At 48.4% G+C, this 20,831-nt stretch overlaps 1 protein-coding gene across 1 annotated transcript; it reads right to left on the reverse strand.

Moving 5' to 3' along the window:
- Positions 1 to 17,423: 17,423 nt before the first annotated feature.
- LOC309793464 (V-type proton ATPase subunit e 1-like) lies at positions 17,424 to 17,981 on the reverse strand. Its single transcript, XM_082603930.1, has one exon. The coding sequence runs from the start codon at positions 17,931 to 17,933 to the stop codon at positions 17,694 to 17,696; it is 240 nt and encodes a 79-aa protein (XP_082460056.1). The 5' UTR covers positions 17,934 to 17,981; the 3' UTR covers positions 17,424 to 17,693.
- Positions 17,982 to 20,831: the final 2,850 nt, after the last annotated feature.

The following is a 20,831-nucleotide window of genomic DNA, read 5'->3' on the forward strand; positions in this document are numbered from 1 at the left end:
TGGTGATTACACAGGCTGTATTCAAAGATAAAAAACTGAGTTTTAGACTTAAGCACACATACTTTGTTGTATACATGTTATCCCTCAACAGGGGAGTACAGAGCAAAAAATGTTGCCCAGGGAAAAAAGTAGGAAACATGGAGATATGACACAATACCATTTATGTAAATAAGCCCCTGCATGCATGTGAAACAACACTGCCCATCCTGCAAGAACGCAGCAAACAGAAAGATAGCCACTATCATTTGGACATAGGCAATGGGGATAAAAGAGAATGAATGAATGAATGAATGAATGAATGTATGAATGAAACCAAGAATAGGGTCCTGAAAAGGCTAATTATGAAAACAGGTCATGAAAGGAGAGTATGGTTAACTTAACCCTCTGCCTCTGAGGTAGAAGTTTGTAGAAAATCACTAGTTAATTAATCAGGAGGTCTCTTTTATTTTCTTTGCGGCACGCGGGCCTCCCACTGTCGTGGCCTCCCCTGCTGCGGAGCACAGGCTCCGGACATGCAGGCTCAGCGGCCATGGCTCATGGGCCTAGCCGTTCCGCGGCAGGTGGGATCCTCCCGGACCGGGGCACGAACCCGCGTTCCCTGCATCGGCAGGCAGACTCTCAGCCACTGCGCCACCAGGGAAGCCCAATCAGGAGGTCTTTGGGCTGGATGTGGGATGTGTGGGGTGTCGGGGCATTTTGATCTGAGGGGTGAGTGTAGAATCAGTCACCGACGCCTGCCAGGGGGTCAGGGAGGCACCTGTCTCATGTTTCTATCTGTCTCTGCTGTTTGCCAAGTGACACCATCATGCCCACTGCCTGAGAGGACCTCATATGGTGGGCAGATCCCCGGAGTGGGTTGACTGGGGCCAGCCCATCTGCACTTAGCCCAGATCTCCCACTCCCAGCTGAGCCCCCTGGCAGGTTTCTTAACCTCTCTGGATCTCAGCTTCCTTATCTGTTACATGGATGATAAAAGGAGGGTCCAAAGTGAGGGTGTGGAGCAGGGCTCAGCAAACATTTTTCATTTGTTTTTTTTTTTTTGTCAGGGCCATGTGGCTTGCGGGATCTTAGTTCCCTGACCAGGGATTGAACCTGGGCCCCGGCAGTGAAAGCGCCGAGTCTTAACCACTAGACCGCCAGGGAATTCCCTCAGCAAACTTTTTATGTAAAAAGGCAGATAGTAAATACTTTCAGCTTTGTAGCCCATAAGGTCTTGGTCACAGCTACTCCAGAAGCAGTCATAGATATAAATGAATGTGCATGGCTGTGTTCAAATAAAACTTTATTTATGGACACTTAAATTGAAGTATCATATGATTTTCATGTGTCACAAAATATCATTCTTTTGCTTTTTTCTCCAAACCATTTAAAAATGTGAGAATGATTCTTAGCTTGCAGGCTGTACACAAACGGGTGGGGGGAGCGGGGGCGGATTTGGCCCACGGCAGGTAATTTACTGAGCCCTGGACTAGAGCAGTGAGTGAGCCGGAGCAGGGCTTGGCACATAGCAAGTGCTCAAGAAAGTTTAGCTATTACCGTTCTTACCCCCACTGTACAGCGAGAAAGCAGAGATGTGGAGAGGCAATGTGGCTTCCCAGGGTCACTGTGGAGTTAGTGGCAGAGCTGGGACTCCGACCCAGATGTCCTGAGTCCCCATTCAGGGTGGTGGTTTCAACCCACTTAGAAAAATGCTCAAGGAGGGAAGAGTCTGGTGGTATCCACGTCCCCTTTTCCAGGGCCCGCTACTTGCAGCAAGAAGTCTGGCTTCAGTCTGGGTGGCTAGTTTTGCCTGCTGAATCAGAGAACGCCTTGCAACCATGGAGTGCATTTTTACCCTTCCAAGCCCTCGGTCATCCTTAGTCTAAATGAAGTGACAAACGCTTCTCTACACTCCTGTTTCCTAGGCTTCTTTTGTCCTATGGCATCAGTGTGATGAATTTCTTGATGTGGATGCCATTAAGGGGCATCAAAGTGAACTTCTGATTCCATTTACATAAAGTTCAAAAGCAGGCAAAGCTAATCTGTGCTGTTAGAAGCCAGGAGAGTGGTTACCCTGGGCAGGAGGCACGTGGGGGCCTCTGGGGTTCAGGAAATGCCTCTTGATCTGAGAATGATCTTTGTGAAAAGCCATCGAACCTATACTTATGACCTGGGCACGTTTCTGGGCAGATGTTCTACTCCAATAAACTGTACAGAAAATAGCTCCAAAAGTATCTTGGGAAAAACAGCGAAATTTCGGTAAGTCTAGTTGTGGGAACAGGAAGGCATTGCTGATGTCACCCAAGCCTTATTGCTCTGCTGGGGCAGAGAAGGACACTACTGATGAGACCGGAAGTTCACCAGCCCATACGCACCTTTCACCTTAATATATAAGGTACTACTCTTGATTCCCTGGAGCACAGAAAATGTGTGAGTATATATGTGAGAGTGTGTAGTGTGTGTGCAAGTGTGGGTGGGTGTGATTGTGCTTGTGAGTGTGAGTATGTGAGACATGTGTGTGTGAGCACCACTTAAAAATGGGCCCCAGAAGCTTTCCTCTCCCTTTGGAGTTTGGATGTGGGACCTGGGCAGGGGTGTGTATACACATACTTAGCGTGTGCCACACGTGGAGGTTCTGGGACGCATCTCCCTGGTGTGAGGGCTTGGCCCATACCACTGCTATGCCTCCTGTGGATAGCCTTTATGTGTTTTTTATAATGCACAGGTTTTGTAATGCTGCAGATTTATGCAGAGAAAATGGCTTCTGGTAACTGGTTGACCCTTGTAGCCATTGTTCATGTGGGTGGATCTCAGGCCCTCTCTTTGTTTCTGGAGGGTTTGCTGGAATTCTCTCTGAAATGTGCTGAGCTTCCTGCCTAGGAGAAGAAATTTATTTAATTTATTTAATTCAGATGATTAAATTCTCTCATTTACAGGGAGCAAAACACAGATTTTGCATTACAGGAGCCTGAAGGAGAGAGGGAGGGATGGAGAAGATTGAAACATGGCGATTCCAGCTAGAGCTGGAAGAGAACTTCTCTCCGTTGGAAGGAGTTTCACATTTGTACCAAAAGGATTGGTCTTTGGGGCCTTTCTGTGAAAAAGAGCTGATGTCGTTGACCACATTTGAGAAAGAACGTTCCTGTCCTTCCACCAATATCACCCTTTTGGACTCCTCTGGACCGAAGTCCCCTAGTCCCTGCCTTCAGCAGCAGACCATGCCTACTGAACTCCACCCCTGCTTAACTCCCTCTCCCTCCCTTGAACTTGACTTTTCTAGTTCCAAGGGCATGCCATGCCCCTGCGTGCTTCTCTCTACTGCCTGGAACATCCTCCTTCACCCTCAGCCCACTTGGTGAACCCTAATTTGTCCTTAACTCAGCTCAGATGTGGTGTTTTATGCGCTGCTTTTCCATCTCCTCTCCCTTGCAAAGATCTCGACTCTGGTGCTTACCACACATAGCTGTAATTCTTTGCACATGTGTTTTTCTCCCACATTGGGGCCACAAGTTACTCCTGGGTAGAGACCCTGTCTTGTTCATCTCTGAATCACCGGATGCAAGGGCAATGCTTGCCTCAGAGGAGATGCTGGGTGACTAGAAGCTTCCTGAATGAATGAATGAATGAATGGGCACACAAGTGGGGGGTGGGGAACTGAACGAAGTCCACAGGTCTCAAATGCAAACACACAGACATGTACATGGCTGGGCCAACGCACACTCCCCGTCCCTCACTCGCTGAGTTGAATTGTGTCAGTCAATTCTTTTTTTTTTTTTTTTTTTTGGCCTCGCCGCGTGGCATGTGGGATCTTAGTTCTCTGACCAGGGATCATACCCACGCTCCCTGCATTGGAAGTGCAGAGTCTTAACCACTGGACTGCCAGGGAAGTCCCGTGTCAGTCAATTCTTTTTTGCACACGGCACTTGGCTTTCAGAAGGGTTCTGGGTAGTAGCGGCTGTCCTTTCAGACAAGGTCTACCTGAGTCTAAAACAGCACAAGATGAGGGTGAAAGGTGGGACTGGAGGGGCACTCCGATGTGGGGCAAGACCAAGTCGGGGGACTTGGTGCTCTGGGAGCCTGGCCGGAACTGGGCCGCTCTGCGCGCGATCACAGGCTGGGGTGGGAAGGCTGGTGGGGGAAAGGGTTAGATCAGTGACCCAGAAGAGAGAAGGATCAAAGGCTGCCTGGACAGATGCTATCTCTCCATGGATGAGTGTCCCCACAGGCACCGGCTGCTCCTCTGTGCTCAGGTGCTTGCTTGCCACGGAAGCTCTAGTGAGAACACATACGAGCACCTGGCGCGGAAAACGAATGAATGAAAGAACTCATTGTCTGAATTGGGCACGTGATTTTACGTCCTTGGGACTCATGTTTTCTCACCTGGAAATTGAGGGTGTGGAACTACGGGAGCCTTTCCAGCCCTGCTCTGGCCTCACTCTCCTCTGTGTTGATTAGTGGCCCATGCACTGCTTAGACATAAATAATCATATACTGGCATGAAATGTTAATTTTGCCTTCAGCACAGGAGGATGGAGACTCTGGAGGCAGACAAGGGAAAGTTTCAATTTTTGAGTTGGCCACTAGCTAATTGTGTGATTTAGGGCAGGTTCTTTTAATTTTTTTTTTTTTTTTTTTTTTTTTTTTGCGGTACGTGGGCCTCTCACTGCTGTGGCCTCTCCCGTTGCGGAGCACAGGCTCCGGTCGCGCAGGCTCAGCGGCCATGGCTCACGGGCCCAGCCGCTCCGCGGCATGCGGGATCCTCCCGGACCGGGGCATGAACCCGTGTCCCCTGCATCAGCAGGCGGACTCCCAACCACTGCGCCACCAGGGAAGCCCAGGGCAGGTTCTTTTAGAAGCTGCTGGTTCCTCCTTGAAGTAGGGATACTACGCATTCCACTGATCTCTCAGAGATGTGGGCATGAAGCGAGATAATATATTCAAAAGGGTTTTGCAACCTGTCAGTGTTACTAAAGTGGCGTTCTTTATGATGATCTCACACAGTGGGGTCTCAGTAAATGCTCACAAAGTGAAGGAGTTTCTGGATTTGCCTCTATCTTTAGTCAAGCTCTGCTAACGTTAATTCCCGTGTGTGTGTGTGTGTGTGTGTGTGTGTGTGTGTATTTAAGGGCCTTCACCCCCATGCTGCCGGGAGCTTGAAGCAGTGCAGCCAGAAGTTCTCCATCACTCCTTAAAGCCCAGCAACTAAGTGCTGCAACTTTGTTCCTCCCATAAGTCGACAGAACCAGTGGGGATAGGGAAACAAAGGAGTCCTTAGCAGGTAGGAGCAAGTCGGCTCAGTCTCCGTGCAAGTCACCACCAATAAAAGCTAATCAATGCAACCCCTTTTAAGTTGGTTGGATCAGTGACCCAGAAAATAGCTCCCCTGCAGAAAAGGAAATGATAGTCAATAAACTGAGATGTCGAAGGGAAAAATCTATTAAAGCGAGGGAGATATCAGGAGACCTCTGGTGTTAACAGAGACCCTTTGGAACGGAGCCACGGACAGAGAGTGGGTTTTTAACCCTCTCGAGGCCAGAGTTGCCTCTGCCCCAGCTCAGCTTCTGGTGCTTTGCTCGGCCCTGCATCTCCCCAAATGGTATGGAGGAACCCATGATGTGATGAGTGCTTTGTGCTGCTTGGCCATTCAGTGTTCCCTCCTAGACGGTCGGCAGGTGGGGCTGGTTCGAGGCTCTGTCTGGAGGGCTGCCCTAGAGATGATCCCTCTCTGGCCCACAGGGAAAGGAGCTGGGGGTCTCTGCTCCCTCAGTTATAACAGCTGTTCTGACCTGGGTGTGTGGAACCAGATGGCTCACCCTGGGCCGGATGTGCTGCCACCACGCTGACAATTAACAAGGCTTCTCTCCTCTGGAGTTTACCAGGAAACGCAAGCTGTCCCCAAGAAACCGTTCCGCGATAAGGTCAAGTGCTCTCCTGGCCTGCACACGGCGTCAGCGACTCTTCAAGCTCCCCGTGATCAAGTAGGGCAGGGGATGAGGGACATCGTGGTGGGTTTCAGGGTAAAGCTGTGTTGAATCCAGAAACCTGTGGGAGCACATGGGCAGGTGGGTAGCTCTCAGAATGGTGTGTACAGGTTCCGGGATTGCTGGAGAGCCCACCCCAGGCCCTTGTCCTATGCCCATCATGACCACTGGCGCTGAGCTGTGTGGACTGTGTCTGTGTGCGCAGGTGCTGCTCAGGTGTCTTGGAATGAAGGCTGCTGTTAAGGAAAATCACCATTGTATCACGCTCAACAGACAGTGACGATGTCTAAGATGAAGGACATTTGGATATGTTGCTCTACTGTGAATAAACAGGAAAGTGTTGGAGTTAGTTTAAAGGGGGGTTTGTTGATGTGGAATTGGGGTGAACTAGAAGGGGCCAGCTTGGGGGCAGAGAGTTATGGGAGTAAGACCTTGACTGTACTCTTCCTCCTCTCATTTGCCTTTGGACAGAGACTTTTGCTGGTTAACTTTGGGTTCAGTCACTACACCGCATCCTTTATGTTATTATTATTGTTATTGCTATTGTTTAATCTTTGAGTTTTACAGTCTTCTTCTTTGTTTTTTTTGTGGCCATGCTGCACGGCATGTGGGCAGTGGAAGCGCGGAGCCTTAACGACTGGACCACCAGGGAAGTCCCTACAGTCTTCTTTTGGAAGTAGAGTCATACAGCCATAGTATTCATGCCATCCTGGTGTTAGCAGGCTCTAGGGGAGATATTGGCAGTGGCTTGGTCCATCTGGGACATGTCCATGGCTCATGGGTGGGTTTTTATACCCCAAGGGGCCAAAAAGCCCACAAGAATAAGATAAGATTACTGGATGAGACAATTACAGACAAATATCTCCAGCCTGGGGTTAAAGGTCATTCTAAATATAGCTTTTTTTTTAAAAAATTGAAGTATCGTTGGTTTACAATGTTGTGTTAGTTTCAGGTGTACAGCAATGTGATTCAGTTATATATATATATATATATATATATATATATATATATATATATAAAAAATATTCTTTTTCAGATTCTATTCCCTTATAGATTATTACAAGATTTTGAGTATAGTTCCCTGTGCTATACAGTAGGTCCTTGTTGGTTATTTATTTTATTAAATATAGTATTTAGAAGCCATGATCTTGGTGCTAGGGGTGCTCATTGCTACTGGGGTGTCACTGTTCCCAGCCCTCTCACTGAGGAGAGTTAGGGAGTGCGTGTACATCCACATTTTCTATTATAGGCATACCTCAGAGATATTTCAGGTTTAGTTCCAGACCACTGCAATACAGTGAATATTGCAATTTAAAAAAAAGGATCTGGAGGTTTTTCTTAAAAAAGATAATTTAAAACAGGGGTCAACAAAATACAACCTTTAAGCCAAATGTGGCCTGTTGTTTTTGTGAACAAAGTTTTGTTGGAACACAGCTGTGTAGCTCTCTCCTTCCATCTTTCCTGATGATAATCACATTGCTTGAGAGGTGTCAGCTGTTATGGTGGTTATGTTTGGTGGAGATTGTGAAAGATTTTTTTTTAAATATTTATTTATTTGGCAGCTGGGTCTTAGTTGCGGCACGTGGGATCTGCGTTGTAGCATGCGGGATCTTTTCTTTTTCCGTTGCGTGCACGGGCTCTTCTCTGCGGCATGCGTCAGAGCATGTGGGCTCAGTAGTGGAGGCGCATGGGCTTAGTTGCCCCGGGGCATGTGGGATCTTCGTTCCCGGACCAGGGGTTGAACCCATGCATTGGAAGACAGATTCTTAACCACTGGACCACCAGGGAAGTCCCCTGTGAAAGATGTTCTAATGTGTTTGAGGAGGTAACTGATTAGCAACTCTATGAGGATAAAATTTTTGGATCTGGGCTTATTTTGCTCCTAGGGTGCAGGAATGTCAGGAAGGGAATCACTTTTCCTGAGAATATGAGAACCAGATGGGTCTCTGTCTTCATTTGCCACCTCAGGTTGGTCACGGCCTCTGGGAGGTGGTGGCGAGGTTTCCACTAGTGGTGACAGAATAAATTGACAAACTGTTGCAGACACATGATTTGAGTTATTGGTTCCTCTGAGTCATAGGTTCATGCCTTTGTTAGGATCTGGAGGTTTTCTTTGGCACTTAAGGGAACATTCTGGAAGCTTCTGATGTGCCCCATTTGCCTGGTGAGCCCAGAGCCTTGGGTGAGGTTTCATCTATTCCCGTTCTTGGAGCAGGGCGGGGCTGTTCCTTAGATACCTTGCTCCGTCCTCCCCTTCAACACAGTGACTCCCCATCTTAAGAGGCCTGTGAATATGGAGTCTGAAATATCTGAGAAAAATTAGCTACCCACATTGCCTGAGCTTTGGAGTCCGGTGGTCTTTGACTTTCAGGGTAATCTCTTTCTAACTGTGTGACTTTGGTCAGTCACTTCACCTCTCTGAGCCCCAGTCTCCTCATCTGTAAAATGAAAGCCAGTTGTATCTTCCTCACAGCGTTATTTTCAGGATCAAACAAGACGATGTTTGTAGAACATAGTATTTACCACAGTAACTGGCACACAGTAGGAGCTTGGAAATGGTAATTCCTTTCCTTATCTGAGACAGGATCATATTTACAACGAGTGTCCCATGTTACAAACTGTAAGAGACATTTTTGGAAACAGAGCCCCCGTTGATAAGAATATGTCTCTGTTACAGGAGGAGGGTGGGGTGGGGTTCAACCTTTGACCACAAGGGCGCCAAATTGAGGCCTCTGCTGGGAGTTATGTATTTCCGCCACAAGGTGGCAGTATTGGCAAACGCACAACATCCCATGCGTTGCAGAGAGGCCCAAGCCAGAAGAATTTTACCTCCAATTTAAATTATTTTAAGAATGGGAGTGCTTTTAGAGATCACCTAATCCCATGATTGGACACCTTGGGAAATGAAGGCCCAGAGATGGGAAGAGCTATCCCCAAGATCACAGAGCAAGTCAGTGGTAGAGCTGGGTTCACAATTGATCTAGGATTCCCGACTTGATTCATTCAACACACCTTTGTCATCCTGCCCTTTCCCATCACGTTCTTTGCCTCAGGGTGAGGGGTCGGTGGGGCGGGGCAATGACGAGGGCTTCAGAGCCCTCGGTTCAGTCTTAGCATCTCTGTTTTCAGAGGCGCCAACAGGAGCCCCCCCGCCCCAAGATTTATTTAACCACCAGAAGTAAACCGAGAGATCCCAGAGTCCCCAGGATCTTAACTGCATATCCCCCACCTCACTTACCGTTCGTTCGTTAGTATCCTAGTGACAGAGGCAATCAGAAAACCATTTTTCCTCCCCTCCCCCTGCGATAGTCTGGTCTTTTGTTAAATCCATGGTGAACGGATGGCCCAGCTCTGGTTTGCCCGCTCTTTCACAGGAAGGACCCCAGTCTAGCTGTATTTGTCACAGCTCGACATGCAGTTGATTTGGCTTCTGCTCTATGCTAGGAACCAGGTGAGTGCTGACGGCCCCGCCCTCACGGGGTGATGCTGGTAGTTGATGGTTACATCTCCCAACTCACAGCTAAGGAAGCACAGGCTCAGAGGGGAGAAGTGACTCACCCAGGGTCACGCAGGATTTCCAGATTCTGAGCTTCTGCTCTTTCTAGGCTGGTCCGGTAGGGGGGTGGTGGTGGTGGTGGTGGATGGAGATGGCCCGCCTTTGGGATTTGTGTCCTCATACCAGGTGCTTCGTCCTGCCATGGACGATCCCTGAGCGGCAGGTTCTGTGCGCAGACTCCTTCCCTCCTCCCATCTCGCCCCCTCCCTACTGCAGCTTCTCATGGGTTCCTTTCCAGAGCAGTCACTGGCTGAATAGGTTGCTAGTGGAAATGTGGTCTTCAAATTTGGGAAATCTCCATTAAGTCCTTTTCTTTAAGGAGGATGTCATTATCACGCCTCCCCGAGGACTATTAGGGTTCTATTAGGCAAGGCCGCAGACTTCTTAGGTACTGTCTGGGGTCTGCTTCCTGGGCAGGAAAATGCGAGACAGGAAGAAGCGGAGGCAGGAGGGGGAGAGAGACCAGGGGATGTGGAGGGGCTGGAGGAGAAGGAAGAGAGGAGAAAGAGCGAATTAAGTCAGGAGTGAGGACTGAGAGAGACACGCGAGGGCACGCACACCCTTTGCTCCCTGAGGTGTGGGGAGAGGACAGAGACCCTGGACCTCTGGGCCACCTGCTAGTTCAGAGGGTTGAAGATTAAACTGGAGGGGAGATGCCCACCCCTCCTCCTTTCACCCTTTGGAGCAGACAACACAGGCCTTCCTGTCTTCCAGCTGCCAGTCCCGCCTCAGGGATCCAGGTTCAGACTTGGGCTGGGGACCCTCTGTGAGGGAGAGAGGAAGAAGATGCCCAGGGAAGGTACTTCTGAAAACTGTGTCTGGGCTTGGGGCATTGGCCTTCCTGATGACTCCGGTGAACACACGTTTCCTATTCTCTGCCCCTCTCTCTAGAAGGTAAGCTTGAGAAAAGCAGGACCTTCTCTCTGCTCCTGGCTGTCTTCTGGGTTCCTAGAGCAGTGCCAGGCACAGAGTAGGTGTTTGCTAAATGTTTGTGGGATGAATAATGAACAATGGATGAAGAAATAATTCCACAGGGTCCCTATCCTCTCCCTCGTAGAGCTTAAAACAGCCTTCCGGTTCGAATGGATCTTCTCTCTGTTCTCAGCAAAGGCAGTGATCCTTGATGCCTTCAGATTATCCTCTGAGACACACACACACACACACACACACACACACACACACGGGGTTCAGGGTTTAGGGAAGGTCAGGAACCGCATGGTAAGCCGCTGACACTGGCTTGGCCACAGGAGACAGAAAAGAAAAAAAAAAGCCTCTCCTGGGACTTGCCTGTTAGGGGGTTACCAGCAACAGACTGGAAGCAGTTTTAACCTCTGGGCAGGAAGGCTGCTGCTCTTAGGACAAACATCCTGGCTGGGAAATCCCCTGGCCTGGGTGGGTCCCTGGGGCCTGGCAGCCTTGCTCCATGCCATCCTGGCCTCTGCAGACCTTCCCCTGGCTCCCAGCTTGAGGCCAGGCACCCCCCTCCACCCTCAGGAGCCCGGGGAGAGCTAGCTCAGGCCCCTGGAGCTCCTGTGCAGAAGTGATTAATGAGGCAGACAAGTCTTTCTTCCCCAGCTGTGTCAACACGCCCCAGGCCGCCTGGAAGTGGCCCTGTTAGCTGCAGGTATGGGAAGCAGCCCCAGGCCTCCTTAATGCCTGTTCTCCCCTCACCAGGGGCTCCCTTTAGGGCCCTGGGCCTCCCACTGGGCCATCAGAGTCCTGATGGTGATGATGATGATGATGATGATGATTTTATGATGCTATAGCTCTTGATATTTGCAGAGGGCCTGGCCCTCCTTTTCCTCAGCTCCTCTTTCCAGCTGCCAGAGCCAGTGGGTTGTGTGTGACTACGTTTGGGTCACAGGGAGCAACTGAACTATAGTTGCTGGAGCTTATGCCACCTCCTCTGTGAAGCCTTCCTTGATCACCCTGGCAGGCTTTGTGCATATCCCCATCGTCCAGTCACTGCCGGGTGTTTTCACTGCGTGGGGAGTACATCTGTTTCCCTCACTGCTTCCTTAAGGGAGGAGACTGTGTGTTTTTCTGGGTCTTATTCATTTTGTACCTGCAGCCCTCTTCCCCCACATCCCCATTCTCACAGCAGCCTAGCACAACGCTTGGCATGTGCTAGGATAAATACTTATTGAATGAACAAATGACCTTTAGATCTGGAAAGATTTTAAATTCCAGGGCTTTGGTCTGTCTGTGGTTCTGATTTCCTTGTGTTCGAGCTGGTTCAAATCCGTCTATGACCACACATCCTGCCTCTGGCCCCAGCTCGTCCTCATGGGGCTCTTAGTGGTTGCCACCCAAGGAACTCTGATGGAGCAGCAGATCGTGAACTTGTGCTGCGGGGTGGGGGGATGGGGGGGTGGGGGAGTAGTGAGGTTGGAGTGGGGAGGTCAGGAAGCTAGAAACAGTCATATGATTTTCTAAAAAATAAACCTGGGGCTTCCCTGGTGGTGCAGTGGTTGATAGTCCGCCTGCTGATGCAGGGGACACGGGTTCGTGCCCTGGTCCGGGAAGATCCCACATGCCGCGGAGCGGCTGGGCCTGTGAGCCATGGCCGCTGAGCCTGCGCATCCGGAGGCTGTGCTCCGCAACGGGAGAGGCCATAACAGTGAGAGGCCCGCTTACCGCAAAGAAAACCCCCCCAAAATCCAAAAAACCTGAAATTTGGGAATAATTTTATTTTTAAAAAATTTATTATTATTATTATTTTTTGGCTGCATTGGGTCTTCATTGCTGCACATGGGTTTTCTCTAGTTGCGGTGAGCTGGGGTTACTCTTCGTTGCGGTGTGTGGGCTTCTCGTTGCGGCAGCTTCTCTTGTTGCAGAGCATGGGCTCTAGGCGTGTGGGCTTCAGTAGTTGTAGCACGTGGGTTCAGCAGTTATGGCGCATGGGCTTAGTTGCTCTGCAGCATGTGGGATCTTCCCGGACCAGGGATCAAACCCATGTCCCCTGCATTGGCAGGCAGATTCTTAACCCCTGGACCACCAGGGAAGTCCCTTGGAATAATTGTAGATTAATAGAAAAGTTGCAACGATAGTACAGAGTCCCGTACACCCTTTAGCCCAGTTTCCCCTCATGTTAACATCTTATATAACCAAGGTACTTTAATTAAAACTGAGAGGTTCACATGGGTACCTTACTAGTAATTAAACTCCCGTCTTTATTTGTATTTCGCCGGTTTTTCCATCAATGCCCTTTTTCTGTTCCAGGCTCTAATCCTGGATCTCACATTGTATTTAGCCCACATGATTTGGAAGATGATGTTTTATTTAAAAATTCATGCGTGTCGCTCTCTTCTTCATAATCCATCTGGGTTGATTTTATGTGAGAATAAAGCTTCTCCCAGCCAAATATTCCGGTAAACAATTGTCACTGTGTTGTTTCTCATGGCTTCTCTGGCTATTCTGCACACTGCTGTGGCTCTTCGGGGAGTGAAGCATGATCCCAAGAGGACAGTCTCACGGCGTCTTCTGGATACACAATATTAAAATCTGCTGACTGCAGTTCTGATATGAACAAGAAACAGGGATCATTGGGGTGATCTAGGGCTGGGGACAGCAGAGGGGTGGGTGAGAAAGGATGGATGTGAGGGTATTTGGGGGAGGTTTGGGGGAAGAGGGATCTTGGGGTGGTAGCCCGGCATTTCCTGAGAGGCAGGGACACGATGTTTGATCTGTGAGTAGATTTGTCCTGGGTTCCCCTGGCTCATTGGTCCTCCGCCTGTGTCTCTCTCTCTTTTCTATGTTTTCACATGGTTATCTATTTGCAGCATCACAGTTAGTCTTGGTTTTGCTTGCATTCCTGGTCCGCTGGAATAATTAGAGTTAAGGGGCGAACATTACTCCCGCTTTGAGGAAGACAGGATCTTCCTGTGCAGTGAAGGCTTTGGAGGCCCGAAGGACTGGGAGAGGAGGAAGCAGAATGCAGGCGGGGTGATGGGTCAGTTAAGGCCCCTGCTGTTTGCCCCGCCCTCCCCAGACCCACTCTCCTTCTGGTGCAGGTCTCTGTCCAGTGTCTGCTGATGTCATTTCCATGCTTCTGGTTTCTAAGTCTCACTGCTTCAAGAGATAGACAGGCTGGTGGGGCTGTGGGAGGATGTGGGAGGGAAGGCATTTGAAGTTTGGTTTTGGAACTCTGGCTCCTTTTGAAAGAATAGCCAGTGACTTCTGGGAGAGCCCTCCGCAGGCTAGCTGTTCCGGTCAGGGCCTGGGTGGAGGTGGGAGGAGGGGGAGTGGATGGAAAACCCCTCCCTAGCTGGGTGGGCCTGAGGCCAGAGGGCCCGTCCACACCCTCAGGCTTCCACCCCACGGCTCCCTAGGCCTTGTACTTTTTGGAAGGAGGAGGCCTGCAGAAGTCCAGCACCAAGACAGCAGGCAAGAGAGCCCTGGGTACAGGGCTCCCCAGAGCCCGCAGACACCAGTGTATGAAGGGGTCAACTCTTCTCATCTCTGTGTGGAGGGAGCCAGGATGTGTGTTGGGGAACAGGGAGAATTTCCCACCATCTCCATCATTCTCTGCTATGAATCCACTTCCTGGTCCATATGTGATAATCTCAAAGGTCTCAAGGGTGCCTTAAAAACCCTTGAATGGTGATTTGAAGCCTCATCATTTCCCACCTCCAGTTGTCCCCCCATTTCAGACCATGTCAGCTGGTTTAGAAAGGAACACAGGCTTATTGTGCTAAGTGTGTTTCGGGGTGCTTGCCTGCCCATCTCATTGCAGACTCTGTAGGAAGTGCTGGCTTTAAAAGTGGAGGGGGCATTCATTCATGTGAACTCTTGCTGGAGGCAAACATCCTGTTCGAGTCATTAGCTTTTCCCAGAACTTCTCGAAGGCACCATCCACCTCCTCACCACTCATGAATTCTTCAGGCCTCTTCCCACCAGCCCATGGAAACAGATGTGGTAGTCCGTGGATTTAGTGGAGATGCAGATTTTTTTTTTTTTTTTTTTTTTGGTGTCACGCGGGCCTCTCACTGCTGCGGCCCCTCCTGTTGCGGAGCACAGGCTCCGGACGCGCAGGCTCCGCGGCCATGGCTCACGGGCCCAGCCGCTCCGCGGCACGTGGGATCCTCCCGGACCGGGGCACAAACCCATGTCCCCTGCATCGGCAGGCGGACTCCCAACCACTGCGCCCCCAGGGAAGCCCCGAGATGCAGATTTTGAAGTTGCTCTTACTAGAGACGCCAATGACCTCCTCGTCTTCAGGCTACGGTTTGGTTCTCGTCTTCATGTCCTCACCGCTCTGCTGCATAGAACCGTTTCTCTTCCTTTTGTCTATCAGCTCTCCTGGTCCCCTGGATATCACTCTTTCTTGCTCTTCTTCCTCCCGGATCTCCTTGCTGGTTCCTGGTCTCCCTCATCTCTTTCCACTCTTCCTCTGCCAGCCTCTCATCTACAGCTCTCTTTTCTCTAGACCCTCCCTCTGGCTCAGCTCACCTGAGATCTCCACACAGCGATATCTCCAGCCTAAAATTCCCCTTGAGCCCATCACATCTCATTTGGTTATTTCATCTGCGCATCTTCCATCTACTCAGAGTCAACAAGTCCTAAGTGGAGCGCATCCTCTGTTCCCCGATTTGCTCCTCCTCCCATATTCCCCTGTTTCGTTTGCTGTACATAATCACCTAAAACAGAAACCTGGAAATCAACAGAGACTCCTCCCTCTCCCTCATCCTTCATGTCTACTTAGTCACCAAGCTGTGTAGCTTCTCATCAGAAATCTCTTTAACTCCATGCCTGCTCTCCCTCCCCGACACCGCTGACTTGGTTCACGCCTTTATCATTTCTCCCTTGCATTATTGCACAACATCCCAACTGACTTTTCTACCTCCAGATACTTCCAACTTCAGTCCCTCCTCTCCTTGGCTGCCAGCATTCTCTTTCTAAAAACAGATCAAAAATGCCATTTTCTGCCTAAAAGCTTCCAATGGTTTCCCACTGCCAAGAGAATAAGATCCAAATTTTTATCTTAGCACACAGGGCCTTTCGTGGCCTACGTCGAGTTTATCTTGCCATCTACTTCTCCCATCACTGACCCTCCTGCACGCTTTGCCCCGCCATCCATGCCTCTCCCCATCTCCAATCATGCTGCCTTTTTTCACACCCTGCCTTTGCACGTACAGATTTGCTAGGGACGGAATGCTTGTGTCCCCCCAAAATTCATGTTGAAATCTGAATCCCCAACCTGATGGTGTTTAGAGTTGGGGCCATTGGGAGGTGATTAGGTCATGAGGACAGAGCCCTTATGATCAGATTCGTGCCCTTATAAAATGAGACCCCATAGAGCTCCCTCGCCCCTTCTGCCATGGAAGGACATGGTGAAAAGAGCCATTTATGAACCAGGAAGTGGGCCCTCAGCAGACACCAAATCTGCCAGCACCCTGATGTTGGACTTCCCAGCCTCCAGAACCATGAGAAATGCATTTCTGTTTATAAAACCACCCACCTGCTCTATTTTTGTTATAGCAGGATGAACAAACTAAGACAAGGTCCTTGTCTGAAAAGTTGCTAGTCTGTCTGGCACGATTCTACTTGGATAGAATTCAAGGCCCTGCTCAGCAAAACCTCCCCTCACTGTCAGCTAAATATCAATAGTTGTCCCCTCTAAATTCCCACATTCCTTTGTCTCTAAAGAGCACATGTCACTTCATTTTGCATTTATTTTTCTGTGTCTGTCTGAGTCTACTGGATCTTGAGGCCAAGGATCACAAAGGATTCAACCAATGCCCAGCAACATCTGGCATATACAGGTATTCAGTTGATGTCTGTTATTGAAGGAAGGAAGGAAGGAATGAACAAATGAATGAATGATTTTGGTCTGTGTCTGGGCCTAGCTTTTTCTAATCTGTGGGTATAAACTGCTGTGGGGGGCAGGGGGTTGGGAATACATTTCTCACATGCTGTTTATCACCATCTCCCCAGGATGGTGCCCAGTTTGTGGATCAGAGTGTTCGTGGATCAGATGTCCAAAATGTCTTGGGTTTGGGCTGACTTAGATTTCTTTGGAATGAAAAGCAACAAATAAGCATTCTTCTCTCCATTTTACAGATGAGGCAACTGAGCTTAGGAAGCTTGCTAAAGCACTATTCACAATAGCCAAGACATGGAGACAACCTAAACGTCCATTGACAGATGAATGGATAAGGAAGATGTGGTACATATATACAATGGAATACTACTCAGCCTTAAAAAAGAACAAAATAATGCCATTTGCAGCAACATGGATGCAACTAGAGATTATCATACTAAGCGAAGTAAGTTAGAAAGACAGAGACAAATACCATACGATATCACTTATACGTGGAATCTAAAATATGACACATATGAACCTATCTAAGAAACAGAAACAAAATCAGGGACACAGAACAGACTGGTGGTTGTCAAGGGGAAGGGGGGTTGGAGAGGTAGGAGTGGGAGTTTGGGGTTAGTAGATGCAAACTGGTATATATAGAATGGATAAACAACAAGGTCCTACTGGAAAGTGCAAGGAACTATATTCAATATCCTATGATAAACCATAATGGAAAAGAATATGAAAAAATATATATATATATAACTGAGTCACTTTGCTGTACAGCAGTAATTAACACAACATTGTAATTCAACTATACTTCAATAAAAAATAGATTTTTTCCATAGAAAGCAGAAAAAGAATTCATTCCAAAAGAGGACAGAAATAAGAAATTCATCCTGAAAATATACTTTGGTATAATTCTGGTGGGACAGATTTTCCCTCTGAGCATGTTCTTTCACTGACGGCCCCACTGGAGTCTTATTGTCATATAACAGTTTTTAAACACTTCTCTGATTCTCATGTTGTGAGCAGGCAGGAACCATCTTCAAATCCACAGTTTCCAAGGAGAGAGTAATGTTCTTTCTCAGAGGCACAGCACTTTCTATCTTGGAAGAGTACATAAACATTTTATAGAGGCAGCACAGTTTAGATTCAATAGGCACATCATTCATCAAAGTGTAAACAATGTGATAGGAAAAAATACTGCATGGTAGAATAAGATATTCAAATGTGGTGGGAACGTTTAAGGCAGCTGATGGCCAGAGCGTGCGAGTCAAGGAAGGTGGTCTGCGTATGGAGGTAATTTTGCATCCAGAGGAGTTCTCTTCATGACCTCAGCGACTGAGCACTGGCGAGCAGGTCTTCTTCCTCAAGGCCAATGATGCTTGAGGTACCAGATGGTTTCATTTTTCAACTGTGGTCCAAAGAGAGGGTTGAGTTGGGCCAGAACTGCAATCAGCCAAAAGAGATAGCAGCAAACGGAACAGGTCACCAACGTGGTGACTCCCCGGTTGGGACCCTTTGGGATAAACCAGGGCACCAGGAAGCCGACAAAGCCCCAGAACACGCTCACCGCGATGAGAGGCACGGTGAGGCCGGTACAGGCCATGATTTCTGTGGGAGGTGCCAGCCTCTGCCCCACCGCCGCACTGTGGTCGCACCCCAAAAAAGAGATTTTTAAAAAAAAGAAAGCTTGCTAAACTCTTCCCAGGTATACGGTAGCATCAGATTTTCCAAGAGACAGGGAGCCAGGATCTGTGGAGTCCCTTGGTTCTGAGTTGCTGACCAGCATGGAGCTCTCAGCACATGTGGTATGAGAGTGATCTCAAGCCAAATTCACATGGGTATGTTGATCTCTGCAGGCCTGACCTCTTCTCCCTGGGGTTTGTACTCCAGAAAGGGACCCTCTGTGACAGGCCCAGGTCTAGGATGAGGGGAGTAGGCACTTGCTATAGGCCCAAAATATAAGGAGGCACCAAAAAACCCAGTAATCAAGAGAAATGAAATTTAACACAATATTCAAAAAAATCAGTAAACTACAGCCCATGGGCTGGCTGCCTGCTTTTTATTTTATTTTATTTATTAAGTTTTTAACATAAGTTTTTTTTTTCACTTATGATTTTGGTAAAGACTTAAAAAAATTATTTATCTATTATTTTTGGCTGCTCTGGGTCTTAGTTGTGGCATGCGGGATCTAGTTTCCCAACCAGGGATCGAACCCCAGCCCCCTGCACTGGGAGAGTGGAGTCTTACCCACTGGACCATCAGGGAAGTCCCTGCCTGCTTTTTTTTTTTTTTTTAAACATCTTTATTGGAGTATAATTGCTTTATAGTGGTGTGTTAGTTTCTGCTTTATAGCAAAGTGAATCAGTTATACGTATACATATATCCCCATATCCCCTCCCTCTTGCGTCTCCCTCCCGTACTCCTTGTCCCACCCCTCTAGGGGGTCACAAAGCACTGAGCTGATCTCCCTGTGCTATGCAGCTGCTTCTCACTAGCTATCTATTTTACATTTGGTAGTGTATATATGTCCATGCCACTCTCTCACTTTGTCCCAGCTTACCCTTCCCCCTCCCTGTGTCCTCAAGTCCATTCTCTACGTCTGCGTATTTATTCCTGTCCTGCCCCTAGGTTCTTCAGAACCATTTTTTTTTTTTAGATTCCATATATATGTGTTGGCATACAGTATTTGTTTTTCTCTTTCTGACTTACTTCACTCTGTATGACAGACTCTAGGTCCATCCACCTCACTACAAATAACTCAATTTTGTGTCTTTTTATGGCTGAGTAATATTCCATTGTACATATGTGTCACATCTTCTTTATCCATTCATCTGTTGATGGACACTTAGTTTGCTTCCGTGACCTGCCTATTGTAAATAGAGCTGCAATGAACATTGTGGTACATGACTCTTTTTGAATTATGGTTTTCTCTGGGTATACGCCCAGTAGTGGGATTGCTGGGTCATATGGTAGTTCTATTTTTAGTTTTTTAAGGAACCTCCATACTGTTCTCCCTAGTGGCTGTATCAATGTACATTCCCACCAACAGTGCAAGAGGGTTCCCTTTTCTCCACACCCTCTCCAGCATTTATTGTTTGTAGATTTTTTGATGATGCCTGCCTGCTTTTTAAAATAAAGTTTTATTGGAACCAGGGCTGGGCTAAGGAGGATGAGGAAGGGAACTGAGAACAAGTTTAGATCTTGTCTTTATTTGAAAAATTTGTATTTTGTTCATCATGAATTTTTGCATTAATTTTGATTAAAATACTGCATTCAAATATTATCTACCTTGATTTCTGAGGTTTGCAGCACCCCCCTTACCTTCTGTGCCCCAGGAAGTGCCTCACTGATCTTCCAGAGTTTTCCCCAGTGTCCTGAAGACCCTGGGTCCCTAGACGGGCATCTGTAGGTCACTGTCAGGCCCCCAGGGCTCACTTCCCCGGGTCCCTGGCTGACCACAGCCCCAGCCAGCCTGTATGAAGGAGCTGTGGGCCTGGACACTCTCTGTCCTTTGGAGATTGTGGCATGAGATTTTTCTTTGGATTCCTTAGGAAGTTAGGTCTCCCCTGGCCCACTGGCATTTGATTATTGAACAGCTCCTATCTGCCAGCCTCACCACTTTGCACCCTAGCTTCCACAGCACCACCAGGGTCACCCGGACAAGGTGCATATCTGACCTCAGTGCTCCCCAGATAAACTCTCCAGTGCCTTGGGCATACGTCCCAACACCCTAAAAAAACCCCGTTCCTGGGCCAGCCCAGCCCTCGAATCCCATCTATGTTCCGGCTCACCAGACTCCTTGGGATGTTGCTGTGTATGTCTTTCCTTCTTTCCTGCTCCTCTGTCTTTGCACATATCGTTCCTTCCCCTTGGATGCCTTGTCCCCTGAACCAGCCCAAGGGTCTTCTCCTATTGTGCTCTGTGATTCTCCTCTGTTTACCTCAGTTATCCCATTCATTCCTCTGCAATGTGGTTATTTATTTACAGGGCTGTGCCCACACCTCTCCCCCACCCACCCCCACCAAACTGTGAGCTCTTGGAGGGCAGGTCATGACCGTTTTGTATCCCCTCCCCTCCTGCAGCGCCGCAGCCCCACACCCGCAGTACAGGGCCTGGCAGAAAATAGGCTCTGAGTGAATGAACGAATGCATGAATGCAGAGGACATAGTCTTGTTTGCCCCTCTAGGATTTGCTACACTTTGAAGCAAGATTTTGAGCAGAGCCCTCAGCCCTGGCTTCATTCTAGAGCTCACAGCATCAGATTTGGAAGCCAGGGGTTCCTGGTGCCCCAGCAGTAGGGAGGTCAAGTGAGAAGACACTTCAGGAGAGCTGGGCCACTCCAGGGGAGGAAATGAAAACTAAATTGAATTAATTAGTGGTCGTATTGAACCCTGCTTCTTGAATGTGCTAAAGTCTGATTAAACAAACAACAAAAAAGATAAAATCGCTTAGCTACTTTTTTTTTTTTTTTTTTTTTTGGTAAGAGAAAAGAGAAGAAAAC

This window comes from Mesoplodon mirus (assembly GCF_964341445.2).
Source record: "Mesoplodon mirus genome assembly, chromosome: 18".
In the NCBI taxonomy this organism is placed as follows: domain Eukaryota; kingdom Metazoa; phylum Chordata; class Mammalia; order Artiodactyla; family Ziphiidae; genus Mesoplodon; species Mesoplodon mirus.

Bases quoted from the DNA above. Each gene is read 5' to 3' on its own strand.
- LOC309793464 (XM_082603930.1), bottom strand. From the start codon at position 17,933: ATGGCCTGTACCGGCCTCACCGTGCCTCTCATCGCGGTGAGCGTGTTC.